This window comes from Lycorma delicatula, chromosome 10 (assembly GCF_047948215.1).
Source record: "Lycorma delicatula isolate Av1 chromosome 10, ASM4794821v1, whole genome shotgun sequence".
Lineage (NCBI taxonomy): Eukaryota > Metazoa > Arthropoda > Insecta > Hemiptera > Fulgoridae > Lycorma > Lycorma delicatula.
This window is the reverse complement of record NC_134464.1, coordinates 106,255,568-106,277,293: the sequence shown is the minus strand read 5'-3', so window position 1 is coordinate 106,277,293 and position 21,726 is coordinate 106,255,568. Positions and strand designations below refer to the sequence as shown.

Sequence of the window (21,726 nt, the reverse complement as noted above, 5' to 3'; positions counted from 1 at the left end):
TATCCAAAGATTCGAATTCCGGTCAAGTAGTTTCATGCCACTTTCATAAAAAAAATCTCCATTATCATATTCACACGTGTAAGTTTCTTTGTAAGCTTCTATGATGAATTAATTCATCAATCAAAAACCAAAAAAAAAGAAAACAAAATTCATTTTCTTAATAAATTTTTCCGCCACCACCATTCATAAATTCCATTTTAAGTGAATTCATAAATTCACTTAAAAAAACTCAGAAACCTTAAGGTTAATGATTCATTAATACTGATGGTTATCGACGTTAATCTATCCAAATTATTGCATTATTTAGTGAGCATTAAAATTTAAATAGTTAACATGTCAAATTTTATAGCACTATTTTTCGTATCGTAACAATTCGGTAATTAAATCATGTTCTGAAAAAAAAAACAGCTGATCGGTACTCCGAGTAAAATTTAGAAAAAGGGGAATCCTTTTTTGAGTATATGAATCAATTATTGTTCCAAATTGTTTTTTACCTTTCTTCACTTCCTTTTAAGGTCGAATTTAAAAAAATATATAAATCGGTTTATTCATATGATTACATTCACCGAAAATCAGGTTAATTTTTTTTTGTTATACAGAAATTAAAAATCTGATGTGGATACACATGACTTCCTTGTACACATATTAAATTATATATATGCATTATTAAAAGTACATAAAATTTATTTCACTAATAACTTCAGATTTTTTTTGATATTTTTACATCCTTGTACTTCATACAAGGAAAAACCCAGAAATTTTTCACGATTACAAAACTTCCTTGTATAAGGAAGTACGATCTATTTCATGATTACAATACTTCCTTATACTTTGTACAAGGAAGTATTGTAATCAAGCAAAATTTCGGTTTTCAGATTTCAACGGAAATATCCATTTTGGCCATCCCTGAACATTTTGACTAGTTTCGGCGTGACATCTGTACGTATGTACGTACGTATATTGGATAACTCAAAAAATATTAGCCATAGAATGTTGAAATTTTGGATTTGCATTTGCTGTAACATCTATTGTGCACCTCCCCTTTTTATCGTAATCGTCGGGAGCAAAAGTGTACTAAAAAGCCCAAAATCCAAAACAATTTGAATTTAGGACCTCTTGTTAACTGCAGTAGAAAGCCTCATAGAGAGCTTTTCAACAATATATCATAAGTGGTAATTATTTTCACTGATTCCAGTATTATAGCAAAATCACATTTTAATTAATGAAATATCTGGATCTTACAAGGAGAAGGCACATCGGTTCGAATCCGACTTCTTTTCCTTTTTTTAATTTTTCTTTTTTTAATTTATATATATATATATATATATGTTGATTTATTAATAATTATTAACCTCTGATTGTAAAAAAAGTTTTACAATAAATAATAATTTAATAACAATAAAAAAAATTATATTAAAAAAATCAGAAGTTATTACTGAAGTTTCTTTTATTGTTATTTTAGAATTATTATTTATTATAAAATTTTTACAATCAAAGGTTAATAATTATTAATAAATCAATATATTTAAATTAAAAAAGCTGATGTGGACAATACATGACTTCCTTGTACGCCTATTAAATTACATTTACACATTTTTTTAAAATGAAAATATATAAAATTTTATTTCATTAAAAACTTCTGATATTTTTTCAATTTTTTTTTATTATTGCTTTATTATTCATCGTAATACTAATTATTAATAAATCAGTATATTTAAATTAAAAAAAAAAAATTACAAAATGGAAGATGAAGTATGATTCGAACCGATGTGCCTTCCCCTTCCAAGATCCAAATATTACATTAATTAATATTTCACTTGGTTATAACTCTAGACCAATGAAAGTAAGTTCCACTTATGATATATCGTTGAAAAGCTCTTAATGAGGGCTAAACACATTGATAATTGGTTTTACTACATAATAATTGGTTAATTGGTTAATTGGTTAATTGGTTAATTGGTTAATTGGTTAATTGGATAATTGGTTAATTGGTTTTACTACATTTAAGAAAAAAGTCCAAAATCAAATTTTGTTTGGATTTTGGGTTTTTTGGACACTTGTGGTTTGGTCGATTGCAATCAAAATGAGAGGTACACAACTATATGTTACAACAGTTCTGAATCCAATATTTCAACATCCTACGGCTAATCGTTTTTGAGTTATGTGAGATAGATACATACGTACGTACGTACGTACGTACAAACCTCATGCCGAAACTAGTTAAAATGGATATTTCCGTTGAAATCTGAAAACCGAAATTTTTTGCGATCACAGTAATTCCTTTACTTCGTACAAGGAAGTAAAAAAATAGTAAATTTCATTGATACTCTATTTTAAACCTTTAAACTCAGAATTTCAAAATGTCCTTTCTTACTGTGCACTTGCACATAAGGAGAACGGTTATACAAATTTTCATCAATCTATCTTCAATAGTTTTTGTCGGAGTTGAATATGAATGATTCAAGACATTTTATTTTATATATTACTTTATTTATTATCTATTTAAAAATTATTCTTGAATGTATTATAATAATACAACTAGAAAATTCACCAATTTTCTACTGATAGTTATACAGATATTATGTCTACGCATTCTAAGAAGAGATTAGTTTATCTTTTACGCATAAACTTTTTTAATACATAATAAAGTATCTGAATTTTCTTTTAAAAGATAAAAATATTTTCTTAAGAAACCAGTAGTGATTAGTCGAGGGTTGAATATTCCATTTTTTTATTATTTCTTTAGGCACCCATTGTTTGATTAATACCGAAGGTTGATTTGAATGAAGTAAAACGTGTATTTGAATGAATTAAAATTAGTGTGATCCATTCAAGTTATTCAAGTTATTCAAGTTATTTTGTTAATTGGTGAAAAATCTCATTTTCAAATGTTTTCATACAATTTAAAATATAAAAATGGCTTTAAACGCCATTTGATTGTCCGAAAATACGATTATAAAACATTTATCAACAATCTCCTCTTTAACAAATGTTTTGGTTGTGAATTTACTACTTTCTTTACATCAAAATATTCCAAAAATATATACATGATTTTTTTTTTTATGCTAACATGAAGCTGTTATATGAATAATTACATATACCAACGTTACCTTGACAGTAACTTAGAAAATATATACTAAAATTCCAGAAAATTCTTTATCTTTAATATCATGAATATCTAAACTATCATAAACTATGACTTTGAAAGGCTAAATGAATTATTATACAATTAGATCTCATTAACGCATCCTGTAACATTACAGAACAGCTTTGAATGACCATCATATTTTGTACCGAGAAATAATCATCCTTCGAATAATTACTTTTGATTATTACAAAACAAATCTCTATTCAATCGTTTTTTCTTTCGACAATGTTGCTGTATTTTTTTGACAACTCGGTCTATCTTCCAACATAATTAATAGATATCTAACTATAATATATATTAATTTTCTAGCCGGTTCCACAAATTCTCATAAAATATAAACTTTCCAGTTCTACACTCTTTAACAACAGACTTTTTCCTTAATATAACCCATCTCGGTAATAATCTTTACTTAGAAATGTAATACGTTGCTTAGGGATACGTTTATATCAGGAAGTATATGTTTGTGTATCTTATATATATATATATATATATATATATATAAAAGCCGGAAGTGCATCTGTTAGATTGTTTGTCTGTTATCACCAACTGCGAGAACCAACCGACTGATTGTTTTCAAAATTGTCGGATACGTCATTAATATATCAGGATTGTTATCTGTAGGAAAATCTTAAGAAATAGAACAAGACCCTAGCCCCCATGGCGGTGAAATTGGTCATTAAAAATATTCATTAAAGAAAAAAAGATTAATCCTTTTACTTCATTATTATATTTATGCCGCTATAACAACAGAAATAAGTTATGAATTTTTTATCGTCAAAGATGTACTTTAATTACCGTAGTTATAACTATTTTTTTGTTATTTTTTTTTGTAATTTAGTTTCTTTTTTAGGTTTTAATAAATCCGGAATAATTGTTATTTATCAGTATTGTTCTCGCAACAATAAGAGTAACACTGGGGGGGATCCAGGGGTTGAAGCTGTCTGACTAGACGGGAATGATGACCGAAGCGAGCTCTGCGGCTAGTAAAAACATATATACATATACATAAGCATTCGCGCTGTTCGTATGTCAAACGATCTTTATATATGTAATTTCAATCGTTTTTTTTTTAAATTTAATTTTTTACATTAAATCATTTTTTTTTTCACGGGAACATTCATTATCACATCATTAAGGAGTTCCTTTTATTGTAGTGAACAACCCCCCAGGGAATGACAGTTGTAATAATTAATTATTACTACCATAACATATCCTCTGTATTTAACAAAAACTCTAATGGTCAATAACTATATGTATGACCTTCTAAACCACTAACTTGTTTAATTGATAATTTTGTCGTTAAAGTTTGTATATTAACATAATAATTAGATCGTATTTCTGTATATAATAATAGAAAATAATGAATGTTCTATAGGGAAAATTATGTACAACAAAAAAAAAAATCTCGTAATAACAAGGATGTTAATTTAAACGAAAAATAATTATTTAAGTTTTTTTGTCAGTACAAAAGTTAATGCAATCAACGAATTCTATTGTACATTAACACAGTTTTATGTTGTTATTCATTGTTACAATTATAGTTAACACATATTGTTATAGAACAAAAAAACGAACCTAAAAATTATTTCAGAATGACTATATAATTTTTATTAGTGTTGAAAAAGTTTTGATAGGTAATTTTATAAATACAAGGTCGCGGTTAGGATTCTGGTACGGCGAATAATATAATTATTAACTACATATCATTACTTAAATGATAAATGAACGACAAATGGATATTTATTTATTATAAATAATATTTTAATGAGATTATTTTATTATCGATTAAATAAAAAAATAAGTAAAAAGTGAATTACATTTTAATTAAATAGAATGTTAATTGATATAAAATTAAAATTCGAAGTTAATTTAAAATTTAAATGAATTCTTGTAATATTTCTTTCTTCGTTAAATAATGTCTCCTAATAGCATTAAAAAACAGCTCCTTCAGTCGTTCCCATTCTTTGTTTTAGTCTCTTTTCTCATTTTCTACTAAGATTTTTCTTATATCATTGTTACTCGTATTTTTATTTATTCTCTGATTCTTCTCTATATAAATTTCTTTTTTCTTTTTTTTGTATATTTCCATTAATTTACTTTCATTCTATGTATTATATTATTAATCTAAGAAAATTCATCGTTTTTCGATTTTTTCTTCACATCATTTACTTGCTTTGAAAATCAGTTAAATTCGACATTTAAGAAATTATTTTAATCGATTTACTATTTTCATCTAAGATTTAAATGATTTAGCATATTATTTATAATATTTTATAATTTATTTATTTATAGTAAAAATATAGAATTTGCTTATTTTTGCTTAGAAAGGGGCTACGGGCTAAAATCCCTAAAAAAACAAATTAGAGTAAAACTATTTTAGGGTTCTCCACTGACAACCTAAAGAGACCAGCATAAGGTTTCTCGCAGAACATCCATTGCTATTCTTGCCGTACGGGCGGTGGCATCATCCTGTTGAAACCAAATTTCATGTCTTTGAAAGTCATTCGGTTTCGGTCGCAGAAACTCATTCAACATATTTACGTATCGATGAGATGTTACTGTTACTCTGCGATTTAACTCCTCAAAAAAATACGGGCCGATTATGTCGAACTTTGAAACCGCACACCGCACTGTAACATATTTACTGAGAAGTGGTTTTTCAAGAATTTGTCGTGGATTATGCGAAGCCCGATAACGGTAATTTTCTTTATTCACAAATCCTGACAGATGAAAATGCGCCTCGTCACTTAAAAGAATAATGGCATCCTGGTGGACATTTTCGAGGATGACCTCGCAAGCTTCTTTGCGAGACGCCCGATCATTTGCATTAAGTTGCTGCACTAACATCATCTTATACGGATGGAATTTCTGGTCGGCATGAAGAACTCGTCGTACACTTCGATCAGAAATGGCTAGCGCAGCAGCACGTCTCGCTGCTGAACGTCGTGGAAACCGCGTAACAGCTAATCTTACAGCGTTACTGTTTCAGGCGTTCTTACAGGCCGTCTTGTCCTTTTGGTTTGATTTTTAAAGCAGACGATGTGTTCCTAAAATTCTTCACCCACAATAATATCCTATTCCTACTAAGAACAGACGCGTGTCGATTTAAATTGAAATGTCTGCGAAATAAACGCTGTGTTACGAATAACCGAGTCATTATTTTTAAAATAGGCTTCGATCACAAACGCTCGTTGTTCACCCGACCACGACATACTGGCTACTGAAATAGCATGAATAGACTTGTCGATGTACAACACTCCCGCCTTCTCATTGACAGTGGTGCCAACATAACAATTACTACAAAATCGTAGATTCATATGCCGGACCCTGTATTTTCAGAGGAGAGTTGTTCGCAGTTTGGTTTGATAAGGAGTAGGGAAGTACTACTGAAAGATTCTACAATGAGATAATGAACAAGCCTCTAAAGTAATGTTTTTTGCGAGATGCAAAAAATCTGGAAAACCTCAAAACAAAACAAATTGTTTTCTTGTTTTTTTTTTAAATGTTGAAGTTAAAAAGTAATAGTAGTTATTCTTATTTTTTCAACAATCTGTATCTTGATTTTCATGTTAATGGAAATGTAAACACTTATAATATGCGTATCTGGGCATAAGAAAAACCTCACGAAATAAAGCTTCAATGAAATATTTGGAATTTTTTATGATAAACTTCTTCAAAATTTAATTGGAACATTTTGATGAAGTTATACTCACTTTCTTCTGGAAGGGGTAAGCAAAACCCTCACAATATTTTTACTTCATTTTATTATTGGAACAATAATCGACATATTATTTAAAAAATAAATAAATAAACGCAAAATATTTTTCACAAACTGAAAAGAAACCCAAAAAAACATTTCCTACTTTTTTCATCTTGATCGATGACTCACCTAGGGCGAAACATATCCGATTTAAGCGGAAACAGTTGGATCTGAAGTTTAAACACATGTACTGGCTAATAGGACATAGATCTCGATTGATGTTAAAAAGTAATAGTAGTTATTCTTATTTTTTCAACAATCTGTATCTTGATTTTCATGTTAATGGAAAAGTAGACACTCATAATATGCGTATCTGGGGATAAGAAAAACCTCACGAAATACTGCAGTACGAACGAAAGCCCCTAAAATGTGAATGTTTTTATGTCATATCCCGACGTCAAATTTACGGGCCGTTCAAATTTGCGGAAACAAGTGTGCCTGGAATGGACGAATGTATTTAATATACTACAACTACGGCTGGCTCTTTCCTCAAGTGCAATACGTATCACAGAACTTTATTTGGCAACAAGATTGTGCGCCATCTCACTGGAGTAACGCTGTACGTGATCGGTTGAATAAAATTATTCCCGACCGCTGGATCGGTCGCTGGGGACCAGATGATTTGTGGATCTAACAAGAACGACTTTAGTTATCATTTTATTATATGTATAGATAGATTGATAAATTGAAATGCTTGCGTATGTAAAACAGGAAAGCAAATCGGGCAAATATCCCATGTATACCTTAATTCTTACTTAATTACAGACTGTAATTCTTGGAAAAGAGATTAAAAAGTAAATTTGGTAGTGTTATGTAAAATTTGAATTAAAAAACTGAAAACAGTAGTACTCAGAACTTATAGTTTTAATAGTCTCTTTGATAAATATAGGGTAAAAGATCGGGGTAAAATTGTAAAAAAGTAACTCGGTCTGGCTGGGTCTCGAACTCGATCGCCCGGTTGACTCGATAGCAGGTGCGTTAAGCCTCGCGGCTATACCATTCTCCCAACCGTAAATGCAAAATTTGTTCTTTGTAAGTTGTGAAATTACATTAGTTTAGTTAGTACTGACCGTCGCCGCTAGTACCGCCACACCCGCGCGAATTAAATACGATATGCGCGCGCGCTTTACTTAGAATCATTGAATTAAATAAACGAAAAAGTATTATATTTAAATAAAGTGATAAATATTTTAAATCAAGTTGTGTGTGTTAGCCGTGCATCAGAAACAACCAGCAGTTGTCAGCTTTTACTTCCACGTACGAAGTAAAAGAGTATTGTGATCGCGAAAAATTTCGGTTTTCAGATTTCAACGGAAATATCCATTTTGACTAGTTCGACGTGACGTCTTTACGTACGTATGTACGTATCTCGCATAACTGAAAAACGATTAGCCGTAGGATGTTGAAATTTTGGATTTAAGACTGTTATAACATCTAGTTGTGCACTTCCCTTTTAATTGCAATCGACTGAACCAAAAGTGTCCAAAAAATACCAAATTTAAAAAAAAAATGATTTTTGGACTTTTTCTTAACTGCAATAATAAGCCCTAATCGGTAGCTTTTCAACAATATAAGATAGGTGGTACTTATTTTCATTGGTTTCAGAGTTATAACAAAATAAAATTAATTTAATTACAAAAGAAATATTTGGATCTTAATAGGGAAAGGCACATTGGTTAGAATCAGACTTCATCTCCTTTTTTTAACTTTTTTAATTTAAATATATTGATTTATTAATAAACTATTAATTTATTACTAACCACTTGTTGGAAAAATTTTACAATAAATAAGAATTATTAATAAAAATAAAAAATTATTAATTATTAATGAAATAAATCTTTATGTAATTTAATAGGTGTACAAGGAAGTCACTTGCTGCCCACATCCGATTTCTTTTTGTTCTACAATCACTTTCACGTAAACAATTCAATTTCTTCACTGAAAAAATCTTTGGTAAACAAAAAAAGGAAACATCTAAGAGTAGTGCCTTTTTTTATTTTTATTAAAAGGTAAAATTAAAATGAAAAATTCATATAATCAATGAAAATTTCATAACCTAATTAAATTCTAATGCATATATATGAGAAAGTTTGTGGATCTGTCGATTTGTTTGCAACAGCATCATGCGAGTACCAACCGACCGATTGCTTTCAAATTTTCAGGATACATTTTTGTTATCCTGGGGAAGGTTTTAAGCCATAGATCAAGGATCCAACCTTCTTGTGGGTTAAAATATTAAAGATATATTCATTAAAAAAACAAAAATTAATCCTTTTATTGCAAAATTTTTTCATACAATTTTATTAAAAATTAAATTCTTTATACAAGTTTAGTTTAAAACCTTTATCTGTGTATTATCTATTTAATAAAGTTATTTTACGCCAAATATAAAATATAGTGTTTCTAAGTATTTCTCTCTGTTCTGATTCTATCTCTTAGTCTTTTTTTATATCCTTCATCCTTAATTATACGTTTCACGTAATCAAAAACAATAAATAAAAATAAAGAATTTTTATCTTTCTTTATTGTTTTTGATTTTTTCATTCCCTTTAAAAAAATCTGTAGTACATAATTAATACTAATATCTTAATATAGACCATCAACCCTGTCCTTCGTTTTATAAAATTAAGCCATAAATCAGAAACTTCAATTCATCTAAAAAATAATTCATAATTTTAATCTTATCTTCAATCCATGGTACTTTTTTTTTGTTTTTGTTATAGATGAATCTGAGAAATGCCATTTACGCACCCCCCCCCCCCCCCCCCCATAAATGGGGGAGTGTCGGACTCGCACGGGTTCGGCTAGATTTTATTAAGAGCCTATGTGTACCCGCACCCTACCGACTAAAACTCATATCTTACCTTTTCTCCTCCGTCGAAGTCGGCCCTCGGAGGAGGACCAACCTACCAATTCATGGCACTTAATTTTACGTTCACATTTTGGTACGATAAAAGTCGCTTCACTGTATAAAATCTTAAAAGAGTTCTTTCATGATTCCTGAACAGATTTTGATATTACAAATACTTTTTGTAGATTTCTTCGCCAACCTCTGTGGTGAAGTAGTAGCTTTGGCTTTCGTCCAAAAAGGCCCGGATTCAAATACCGGTCAAACACGTGAATTTTTCATACGCTAAACATTTTTGATTCCATATACCCACGGAAAGCTTCTGTAATCTTATTTGGTGAGCTTATATGATGATAAATTAATCATCAAATAAATAAACAGAAGTTTCTTGACCACATAAGTCTGCTTCTAATAAACTGTTTACTATATTCCTATACAGTAGTAATTTTACAACGTAAATAAAAATATTAGGATCTCTTTTGGTGTAATGCATTTTCTTACTTTAATATTTAACTCATTATTTTCCTTTTTTATCACATTTCATTAACTTTTTTTTTACTGTTATTTATTTTTAAACGAATTTCTTTCCTAGTAAAGAACTCATAACCCACCGGGTTGGTCTAGTGGTGAACGCGTCTTCCCAAATCAGCTGATTTGAAAGACGAGAGTTCCAGCGTTCAAGTCCTAGTAAAGCCAGTTATTTTTACACGGATTTGAATACTAGATCGTGGATACCGGTGTTCTTTGGTGGTTGGGTTTCAATTAACAACACATCTCAGGAGTGATCGAACTGAGAATGTACAAAGACTACACTTCATTTACACTCATACATATCATCCTCATTCATCCTCTGAAGAATTATCTAAACGGTAGTTACCGGAGGTTAAACAGGAAAAAGAAAAGAAAAGTAAAGAACTCATACGGTCCATTAATTCTTTTAATTGATTCTTTGTTTTAGTCAACCTAAAAGTAATTATAAAGTATCATCAGTGACTTTCAGTCTACTTAAGCTCTTTCTTGTCTTTGCGATCGTTATTCTGTTTTAATTTTTTTTTTAATTTATTTTATTATTTCTTTCCATAAACAAATTAAAAATTTAAAGGGGTGAGTTACACTGTACCGAAATTAATCTTTTTCTCTCTATTAAACATCTATCTCTCCTAATATTATAAACATTCTATTCAATCATTCTAAATATTAAAAATAAGTATCTTAAATTATATCACCTTATTTTTTAGAAATTCAGTTCCGAAAGTTTAGTCAGGAAAAGAGTTCAAATTCTTTGAATTGAACTAATTTTTTAGATACGATTATAAAGATTCCTTTATGATCTTGGTATGTATATCTGTGATTGTGAACGTATTTATACATTCGCTGCAGACTAAACTCAGTTATGATATGTAAAAATTCATGAATGAAATTAAAGCAAATTAAATTTTGTATTTACATTAGAAATAGTTTATATATTTACCATATTTTTACAAATGCTATTTTAAGTGAACACCCAGCTCAGAGATGCGCTTTAGTACACGATTGATGGTATTGAGATGATTGGCTTTCAATTAACCACACATCTCAGGAATGGTCAACCTGAGACTATACAAGACTACACTTCATTTAAATTCATACATATCATACTCATTCATCCTCTGATGTAATGCCTTACGGTAGTTTTGGAGGTTAAACATAGAAGAAAGAATGTATAGAGAATCATCTGTTGTAAAACACTGTTGTCAAGCCGTTAATTTCTTGTTGAATCTTTGCCTTAAGTTCGCGTGAGATTTGATTCATAAACTCTATCCTTCAAATAGTCCCAACGGGAAAAATCACACCAAAACTAAACAAATCTTTGGAAGAGGATGCCACCATCTTCTGCTGACAGTACTGTAAAATCCAAAGGAACGGGTATTAGTGAATTGTTTGATATGGGCGTCACTTGTTTCTTCTTGTTGGAAGAAGCCGAACTCTTTTTCATCGTCTTTTAACCGAGTGTAAAGTTCTTCAAAAATTGTACGGTACACATCTGTACTGATAGTCCGGTCGAAAAGTATTGGCCATTCTATATAATTATCAAAAACAGCACGCCGTACACCTATCTTCTTCATAATCAATTTGGAAACTCAAACATCTGGTAAGAATTTATAGTCACCCAATACCTGATATTGTGTGAATTAACATGCCTAGATAAATGAAACAGTGACTCGTCTATCAAGAAATACAGCATCGGATCTATCTGACCATAGAAAATGTTTTCGCACAATCAATACACGATCGGTTTAAAATTTAAGTCGTTAATAATCTTACTGCAAGATGATTACTCAGCTTTGTTGTAATAATTTACTTATAGATTTTTTGGTCTGGCACAATTTCTACCGATCCACTTTCATTTTGTTTTTATTTCTATTTCCATTTTTATTTCGATTGGTTTTTGAAAACGTCTTGTTTACGTCATTTTTTTTAACTGAATGATGATGCTAATCTTTATTGGGATAATATCATTCAGAAACCTTTCCGCGAATATTTGACGCGTTTCTTGTTAGGATCTAGAACCCATATAATCTTTCATTATAGCAACCCATCCCTCAATCAAACTATTTCCTTTTTCTTTAAACTCAACTCGTTTCCTCGAATAAGACATTTTAGAAAAATACAATTGTAAATAACGAAATTATACTGCACTGAAGCACGTACAGTTTAAAACTGAAAATAGTAAATGAGAGTAGTAACAACCAATAGTGGCGCTAATAAGAGCAGCAACTTTCTTTTTCCTGTTTAACCTCCGGTAATTACCGTTCAGATAATATTTCAGAGGATGAATGAGGATGATATGTATGAATGTAAATGAAGTGTAATCTTGTACAGTCTCAGTTCGACAATTCCTGAGATGTGTGATTAATAGAAACCCAACCACCAAAAAGAAAACCGGTATCCACGATCTAGTATTCAGATCCGTGTAAAAATAACTGACTTTACTAGGACTTGAACGCTGGAACTCTCGACTTCCAAATCAGCTGGTATGGGAGACGCGTTCACCACTAGATCAACCCGGTGGTGGTTAATAGCAGCAACTTGTAACAATATTAACATTAAACTAAAAAAAAAACTAAGTTTATATATATATATATATATATATGTATATAAATTATTGTAGCAAAAAATCGACATTTCTAAAAATTTAGTAGCTATGTTGAGTTTAAAGATTGCTATAGAATAGAAAGGAATAGTTATCAACATCAAATCGATCAAAAGGCAGTTAATTCAGAAAAAAATTGGTCTAAATTTTAAATTAAGAAGACTTTTGAATTAAACAGACTGATTTGTAAAGTTCAGCTGTATGATGTTAATGATTCTTATATAACAAAATAAAAAACATAACTGTAAGTACGAATGTTACACATCTTTTATGCACTTGAGACCGCCTTTTTTTTAATGCTATATTTACGAAATCGTAGTCTGGTTTACGGCATTATGCATAATTCCTTACCTAACCACTTGCAGCGTTGGTCAAGGTAGACATTTAGATGCATTTTAATACTTTTGTTATATGACTAGACTGTACCAGTAATTGAATATGTTTTAAAGTATATTTACATAAAAAGTAGACATAAGTATAATATTATAAAAGTGTAATTGTTTTTTATTAATACTTATTTCGTGTTAACCATGACATAATTATAAGCATCTTAATTTGGCTTAAAATAATAATTACATAAAATTTATCTAATCTGTCAACATTACCGTAAACAGGCGTAAGTTAAATTTAATTAATAATATCAACGAAAATTTTATTTAAACTGAAAGATATCATTTTAATTTAACTGATTAAATTTTAATTTAATTTACGATAAATTAAAAATCTACGATTATCGACGATCTAAGATTTATCGGTAAAATTTTCTTTCGACTTTTAAAATGTCTAAAACAATAATTTAAAGTAAAAATAAAATGTCAATATTTTCTTTATAGCAGGTTACTTCCAACGTATAATATAATTAAGTTATTTTACTATTATACAGATATTTTAAGTTAATATAAACAGTTTAAAAGTTAAAATAATAAAATAAAATGAATCAAACTATCAGTTAATTAACACAAAATTTGAAAATAAATTACAGAAAAAAAGTAAAAATTGAAACATTGTAATGCGACAATGAAATAACCAATTTTTCCTGACGAGAAATATTCCCAAAAATTAAAACGACATAAAAACTTAATTTTCAATTTCATTAATAATTTTGATAAATTTTCGAAAAAATAAATATTCAATTATTAATAAAAATTCGAATATACTATAAATGATGTTAAACCTTAACAATACAAAATCTCACGTTTGAGATGACTGGAAAGATATCTGTTTCCCAGTTAAAATCAGTTGTCTTATCTATCGGGTTGGTCTAGTGGTGAACGCGTCTTCCCAAATCAGCTGATCTGGTATTCGAGAGTTCCAGTATTCAAATCTTAGTAAATTCAATTATTTTTACACGGATTTGAATACTTGCCTCCTGGGGCATCGGTAAATACAGTAAACGGACATTCATCCTAGTATTCGTACAGCTTGATTCATTTCTATTCTTGTTTGCCCTACTATTAAGTATCGATGATGGGCAAATCGATCCAATGTTGTTGTCATGGTTCCATACCTTGACTCTCTTTTCTACGTCGCTGCCTCAATAGAATTCTGGTAGTTTCTTTTCCAATTTCGATTGTTCAGAAGGTATAATTTTGTATCGACATAAATGCAACAGTTCCAAAACTACTTTCTTGTATCACTAACATTTGCGCTTATCACTCTTAAGTCACAAGATCACCAAGGTACTTTAACGTTTTCTCTGCAACTGCTTAATAAACAGGCTCTATTGGTTGTCAGAGATTCAAACACTATTCTGGTTAACTCGTGCTTCCACAAATGTTCCTAGATTTGTGCCTACAGATTCCTACTTGATTTGTGCCTTCTTAGATTTCCTACTAACAAGGAAATCGGTTTCAAACTACAAAAAAGCCTGCAAAATGGAAATTACCTAGTTGGACACTTCTTGCCCAGACGCCAAACCGGCTGATTCATTTTACAGTTACATTCAGCAGTCGATTTCGACAATCAGCCTTTCTTGAAATACAGCATCTACACCGTATTTACTACCAAGATCATTTTTCTCACCTGACTCAAGTTATTATAACATATTTTATAAGCCGCTAATATTAGCATTGTGTCAGACAATTACCGATTTTTCCTTGAAATTGACCAATTCTACAATAACATAAATTTTGTAAATATAATTTGTGGGTTTTTTATCCCAGTAGACTTCAAGAAATCATTCAACTATTACTTCCTCAAGGGACTGCTACAAGAAGCTACGGTTAAAAGAAACGATCTACCCTCGAAGAAACAGCAGGACGAAAGAAACCCGACTTAGATAGGAGTTTTAGGTTTCTCTAGATGGTATATGAACATCCAAATACGAGATTAAATCATGTTCGAGTTTAGATCGCATTTACATTTTTTCATCGAGTTTAAATAACGTATGTCCAACCACAACGGAAGTTTTTTAATAAAAAAAAAAAAATATATATTATAAAATAAATTAATAATAAAAATTAAATTATTTTCATTGAATTATTTGACTAGTTTGATGCAACTCTCCAAGATTCTCTATCTAGTGTTAATCATTTCATTTCGGTATACCGCCTGCATCCAACATCCCTAAAAATTTGTTTTACATACTCGAAACGTTGCCTGCCTGCACAATTTTTTTCTTCTACCTGTCTCTCTAATATTAAAGCGACTATTCCAGGGTGCCTTAATATATGGTCTATAAGTCTGTCTCTCTTTTAACTGTATTTTTCCAAATGCTTCTTTCTTCATAAATTTGCCGCAACACCTCTTCATTTGTCACGTTATCCACCCATATGATTTTAACATTCTCCTATAGCACCGCATTTCAAAAGCTTCTAAAATCTTTTCTTCTCAGGTTCTCCGATCGTCCAAGTTTCACTTTCATATAAAGCGACGCTCCAAACATATACTTTCAAACATCTTTTCCTGACACTTAAATTAATTTTTGATGTAAACAAATTATATTTCTGACTGAAGGCTCGTTTCGCCTGTGCTATTCGGATTTTATATCGCTTCTGCTTCGTCCATCTTTAGTAATTCTACTTTCCAAATAACAAAACTCTTCTATCTCCATAATCTCTTCTCTTCCTATTTTTACATTCAGTGGTCCATCTTCGTTATTTCTACTACATTTCATTACTTTCGTTTTGTTGCTGTTTATTTTCATGCGGTAGTTTTTGCATAGAACTTCATTCATGCCGTTCATTGTTCCTTCTAAATCCTTTTTACTCTCAGCGGGAATTACTATAGCATCAGCAAATCGTAGCATCTTTATCTTTTCACCTTGTACTGTTAGTCCAGATCTAAATTGTTCTTTAACATCATTAACTGCTAGTTCTATGTAAAGATTAAAAAGTAACAGGGATAGTGAACATCCTTGTCGGACTCCGTTTCTTACTACGGCTTCTTTCTTATGTTCTTCAATTATTACTGTTGCTGTTTGGTTCCTGAAAATGTTAGCAATTGTTCTTCTATTTCTGTATTTGAACCCTAATCTTTTAAAAATGCTGAACATTTTATTCCAGTCTACGTTATCGAATGCCTTTTCTAAGTCTATAAGTGTCAAGTATGTTGATTTGTTTTCTTTAATCTTCCTTCTACTATAAGAATTAATAATACTGTAGAATTAATAATGTGTTACTAGTACCGCACAATTTAAATTTAAATTAATATTTATTTTTTTATAGTACTGAACTTTTTTTTTTACGTGTAATCCTTATACTGTCTAATCTTTTTCAGAGGACGCCCAAAATAATTTTTATTTAGCGGAGCCTAGAAACGGTGCAAAATGTTTTTTTAATTATCCTTCTAACAGGGTTTTAAAATATTCGATAAAAAGAATGTGCGTAAAATAAAAAGAGTGGAATAGTTCTTGCTGTAATGAAATGTTTGGAGATAATAAACATTCTTTATAGTCGTAGTATTTTATTATTTATTAATGTTTTTATTGTATCTTCGATTTGTATGGGTAATAAAATTTTAATAAGCATTTCTTTAACAATCCAATCTGATATAAATTTATTACGCATGCAATGTTTTTTTATAGGTAATAAATTTTATAAGTTATATTGTATTAAAATATACCCATGAAAGAATAAGATTTTATTCATAAGATTTTATTTTGTAGCCATGATTTGCCTTTGCACCAGGACTGGCCGTGTTATAGATATTATAAAAGATCTTATCGTTTATTTGAATCGAAAACAGAGAAGAGAACGTCAATGTGTAAGTGAATCAACAGTTAAATATATATACATTAAAAAAATTATATTAATACACCGCTTCACCAAATAAAATATCGAAATTAAGTAACAATGTGCGTAGTTAGTTAATGAACGCGAGATAATTAATTTAAATCTATAGAAGGAATATTTTATTCCTTTGATATTTACCTTCTGGAGAAATACTCCAAGTGATCCAAAACTAGTAACCAATAACGTAAGTGTAATAAAAATTTTACATAATAATATTACAAATAAAACATCCTGGAGAAGCTTTTTATTCCACCGTAGCAGCTCAACGGGTGAACCGATTTAGATGTATGATCCTGTGTTGGAATTCTTACGTTACCGGGAGTGACATAGGCTTGTAGGTATTTTATCCCATTAGTACAGTAGACTCCAAGAAATTGTTCAAGAATTATTAGCTCCCTATGGGACAGATACAGGAAACTACGGTTGAAAGAAACGATCTATCCTCGAAGAAACAGCAGGACAAAGGAAACACCCCGACTTAGCAACTGTTAAAGTTGATTGTAGCTTAACATATGTCGCATGTTAACTCCTAGTTTAAACTTGCGACCTAATGCCTGTTATGCACAGAAACAACCCAAAAGGATGTGTTGTACAGTTAGTTGGCAGTCCCCGCAGCGAGCACAAACGGATGCATCTGTTAATCATTATATATCCATGAGTGAGCCTAGTGTGCCCTATCCGCAAACGGCAAGTAATAACCTCCTCACCATCTCCTTATTCCTGCATGAGGAGCTCTACGGCGAGACATTGTACTTAACTGGACGAAGTTAAATATTGATGGAACAACTTCATTTAGTTTTAGATTCAGTATGAACTCCCTCCTTCAAAAAAATTAGAAAAGATCGTTAAAAAAAATGCGATTAATAAAAAAAGGCTGGAAACAAGCCTCTTTTGCCGCATTATCAGGGCGCTCATTGCCTGAAATTCCAATACGAAATTCTAGCATTTGCCTTTTTACACCAAGAGAAAGAGTGGTAAAACTTTTATCAGACGATGCAATCGCTAAATGCACAACTATCTAAAAGCATTTTTACTTACTTAAGTACATGGATATACTGAACTAAAAATTAATTTATATATCAGAAGGTTTTAATGAAAATTATTTGAACATATATTTGAATGAGACGCAGAAAATTCTTCTTTTTTTCAACAATATCAACGAAAGAATAATATTATTTTTTAAGATAAAATGTCACTTTTATTTAAAACTACCCGGTCAGGGACCGGAACCCCGTTGATCCCTGTTGTATTCATTATCCTCATGGTTGTTAGAATAATACTGATAAATAACAATTTAAGCTAATTTACCATAGCAATAATAATAATAATAAAATATTAAAATATAATTTTACAAATTACGTTAAAAAATTAGTATATAAATTGAACTCTTGAGATCTTTTTCTTTTGCCATGGTAACAGAAATATAACGAAATAAAAGGATTAATTTTTTTCTTTATAAATGAGTATTTTTAGAATCTTAACCGCCATTAGAAATATTGTGATAATTCTACAATGAGATAATGAACAAGCGTCTAAAGTAACGTTTTTTGCGAGATGCAAAAAATCTGGAAAACCTCAAAACAAAACAAATTGTTTTCTTGTTTTTTTTAAATGTTGAAGTTAAAAAGTAATAGTAGTTATTCTTATTTTTTTAACAATCTGTATCTTGATTTTCATGTTAATGGAAATGTAAACACTTATAATATGCGTATCTGGGGATAAGAAAAACCTCACGAAATAAAAGCTTCAATGAAATATTTAGAATTTTTTATGATAAACTTCTTCAAAATTTAATTGGAACATTTTGATGAAGTTATACTCACTTTGTGATTACCTGAATGACAATAACATCTGCAGATGGTATAAAAAATTGGCTGTATTCATAAAGGGAAGAATGCAGGGCAACCGAGTGTGTCCGAAGACAATGTTGGACGTGTGAGAGTCCTTTGTCCTAGGAAATCTGTTAGTAAGGCTAGCCGCTAATTTGCAATTCCAGTGTGTGGTGAGTTTTACGGAAACGCATACACTGCGTTCATATTATTTACAACTGCTAAAAGCTACAAAGCCTTCAGATTATGGTTTGCGTGCTAGCTTCATGAATGAAATGACGCAACGTGACGATGAAGACTTTCATTATCGTGTCATATTCTGTGACAATCAACATTTCATGTTAATAGAAAAGTAAACCCTCATAATATGCGTATCTGGGGATCAAAAAATCCTCACGAAATATTGCATTGTGAACGAGACTCCCTAAAACTGAATGTTTTTTGTGCCGTATCCATACGGCAAGTTTACCACAACAATCTTGATATACCACAACTATAGTTGACTCTTTCCTCAACTGCAATACGAACAACAGTACTATTTGGCAACAAGATGGTGCGCCTCTTTACTGGCATAACGCTGTACACGATCGGTTGAATTAAATTCTCCCCAACCGCTGGATCGGTCGCCTGGGACCATATGACAGAGCTTGTTTGCCGTGGCCTCCGAGTTCGCTCGATCTGGGCCCCGTGCAATTTTTTTCTTTGGAAGTTTATAAACAGGGTTGAAGCTGCTTCAATTTGAAGTAATTGATGCGACAATTACTCCAGGCTTGCTAATCACAGCATGGGATGAACTCTCCTATCGGCTGCATGTGTACCGTGTGACAAGTGGTTCTCACATTGAACACTTACATAAAAAACTGTTTAATTTTTTATGATAAACTTCCTCAAAATTTAATTGGAACACTTTGATGAAGTTATACTCACTTTCTTCTGGAAGGGGTGAGCAAAAACTTCACAATATTTCTACTTCCTTTTATTATATAAATATTAAGTTCTTCATTTTATTATTAAAAAAATAATCGACATATTATTAAAAAATAAATAAATAAAAGCAAAATACTTTTCACAAACTGAAAAGAAATCCAACAAAACATTTCCTACTTTTTCATCTTGATCGACGACTTACTTTGGCGAAACATATCCCATCCAAGCGGAAACAGTTGGATCTGAAGTTTAAACACATGTACTGGCTAATAGGACATAGATTTCTATTTTCAGCAGAAAGTAAATTACTGATTTATAAATCTGTTTTAAAGCCTGTTTGGACTTAAGGGGTTTAAATCGTACGGTACGGCATGCAATTCCATTACTGACGTACTTGAACGCTACCAAACAAAAACACTGCGGAAAATCCTCAACATACCCTTGTACACAAATAATAGCCGTATAATGATTTTAAGTTGCGAACCGTTCGGTAGGAAATCTCTTTGGTCAGCCTACGGTATCAGAATCGTTCGGTTCGGCACCTGAATTATTTGACGGACCTTTATTAGATAATACGATCAGTTTTTTTTTCAAGATTGCTGAGGAACAACATTCTTGGTATGGCTTATCGTTTCAATTAGGTGACTTTATGGTCTGGCCGTACGGAGTGCTCTTCTATTTCTTTATTAAGTCACAAGCCATTAGATGTGTGGCTACTTAATATTAGTTCAAATAAATCTTATTTACTTATTGTTCAATTACCTTGCTGAACATATTATAAAGTTGCTGTGTCGTCATAACAAAAAAATAAAAATAAACTCGTAATAAAGTAAGTTCATAATAATTTCCCCGTACCTGATAATTCAATAACTTTTTTTTTTAGTAGGAAACTTGAAAAATTACTGTTAAGTTCACAAAGTGTTTATGAGGTTGTTGTTCTTTGTTCTTATAGTGCAGTAGCAGTATAATTTCGAAGGTCTTTAATACAACTTTATTGCATATATATATATATGTGTGTGTGTGTGTGCTTAAAGGCGCCCGTGTGCGTGTATATATTGAAAATATGAATGAATGTGTTTTGAATTAAGCATATAAATTACGTCATAAGCGGTATAAGATTGGGGGGGAGGAAATAAAAGGGTTGACACAATGTATAAATATTCAGTGTATATATAAATTAGTATATAGGTTATAATACCTTGTATAAACGGGCAACTCCTGTCTAATATAGCTTAGCTTGCTTACAACTGGTGCGGCAGAGCTGCTGCTAGTTTGTTTATTTGTGTCTGTGTTAGTCAGGTATAAAGTAGAGTCGTTTGGGCGCCGCAACTTCAGTTGTTCGTTGAATCACTATTGTAGTGCTCGTAACGTCATTGATACAATAATTTTCTTTCGTTAATAAACTATCATTTAAAAAATAGCTTGTTTTGTTTATTAAAAATTAATTAACAATCATGGAGATTAGCACAAGTTTATTAACACAACCCCCCCATCACCATCATCTTAATTCTCTAAACGTCCACTATGGATCAAGTTCTACCAAAACAAATGTAAGTAACTTAATATTTTTAATTATTATTACTATTAATATCAGTTCTTTTGTTGTTTTCTTTTTTTCTGTTTAGTATGTTTTATTAAAGCAGTAACATAATTAACAAGTCATTATTTTTTATTAAGATTATTAAATTATTATTTATCGTAAAAAATGTTTTACAGAGATTTATATCATTAATAAATCAATATATTTAAATTAAAAAATGAAATGAAGTCCGATTCGAACCGATGTGTCTTCCCCTTGTAAATTCAAAATATAAAAATTTTGTTTAGCTATAACTCTGGAACCAATGAA

General features: G+C 30.6%; 1 protein-coding gene across 9 annotated transcripts in view; it reads left to right on the top strand.

Annotated features, from left to right (window-relative positions):
* The window catches only part of LOC142330985 (arylalkylamine N-acetyltransferase 1-like), a 535,412-nt gene that overhangs the window by 476,166 nt on the left and 37,520 nt on the right, over positions 1–21,726 (top strand). Inside the window, exon 1 of one of the 9 annotated variants that reach the window (XM_075376483.1) lies at positions 16,995–17,092. The exons of 7 other annotated variants lie outside the window; for them this stretch is intronic. In XM_075376483.1, the coding sequence (XP_075232598.1) occupies positions 16,997–17,092 (96 nt within the window). In that variant the 5' untranslated portion in view covers positions 16,995–16,996. Of the gene's footprint in view, positions 1–16,994; positions 17,093–21,201; positions 21,428–21,726 lie in introns of those variants that run through there. One more of the 9 variants, XM_075376482.1, reaches the window with a different exon arrangement.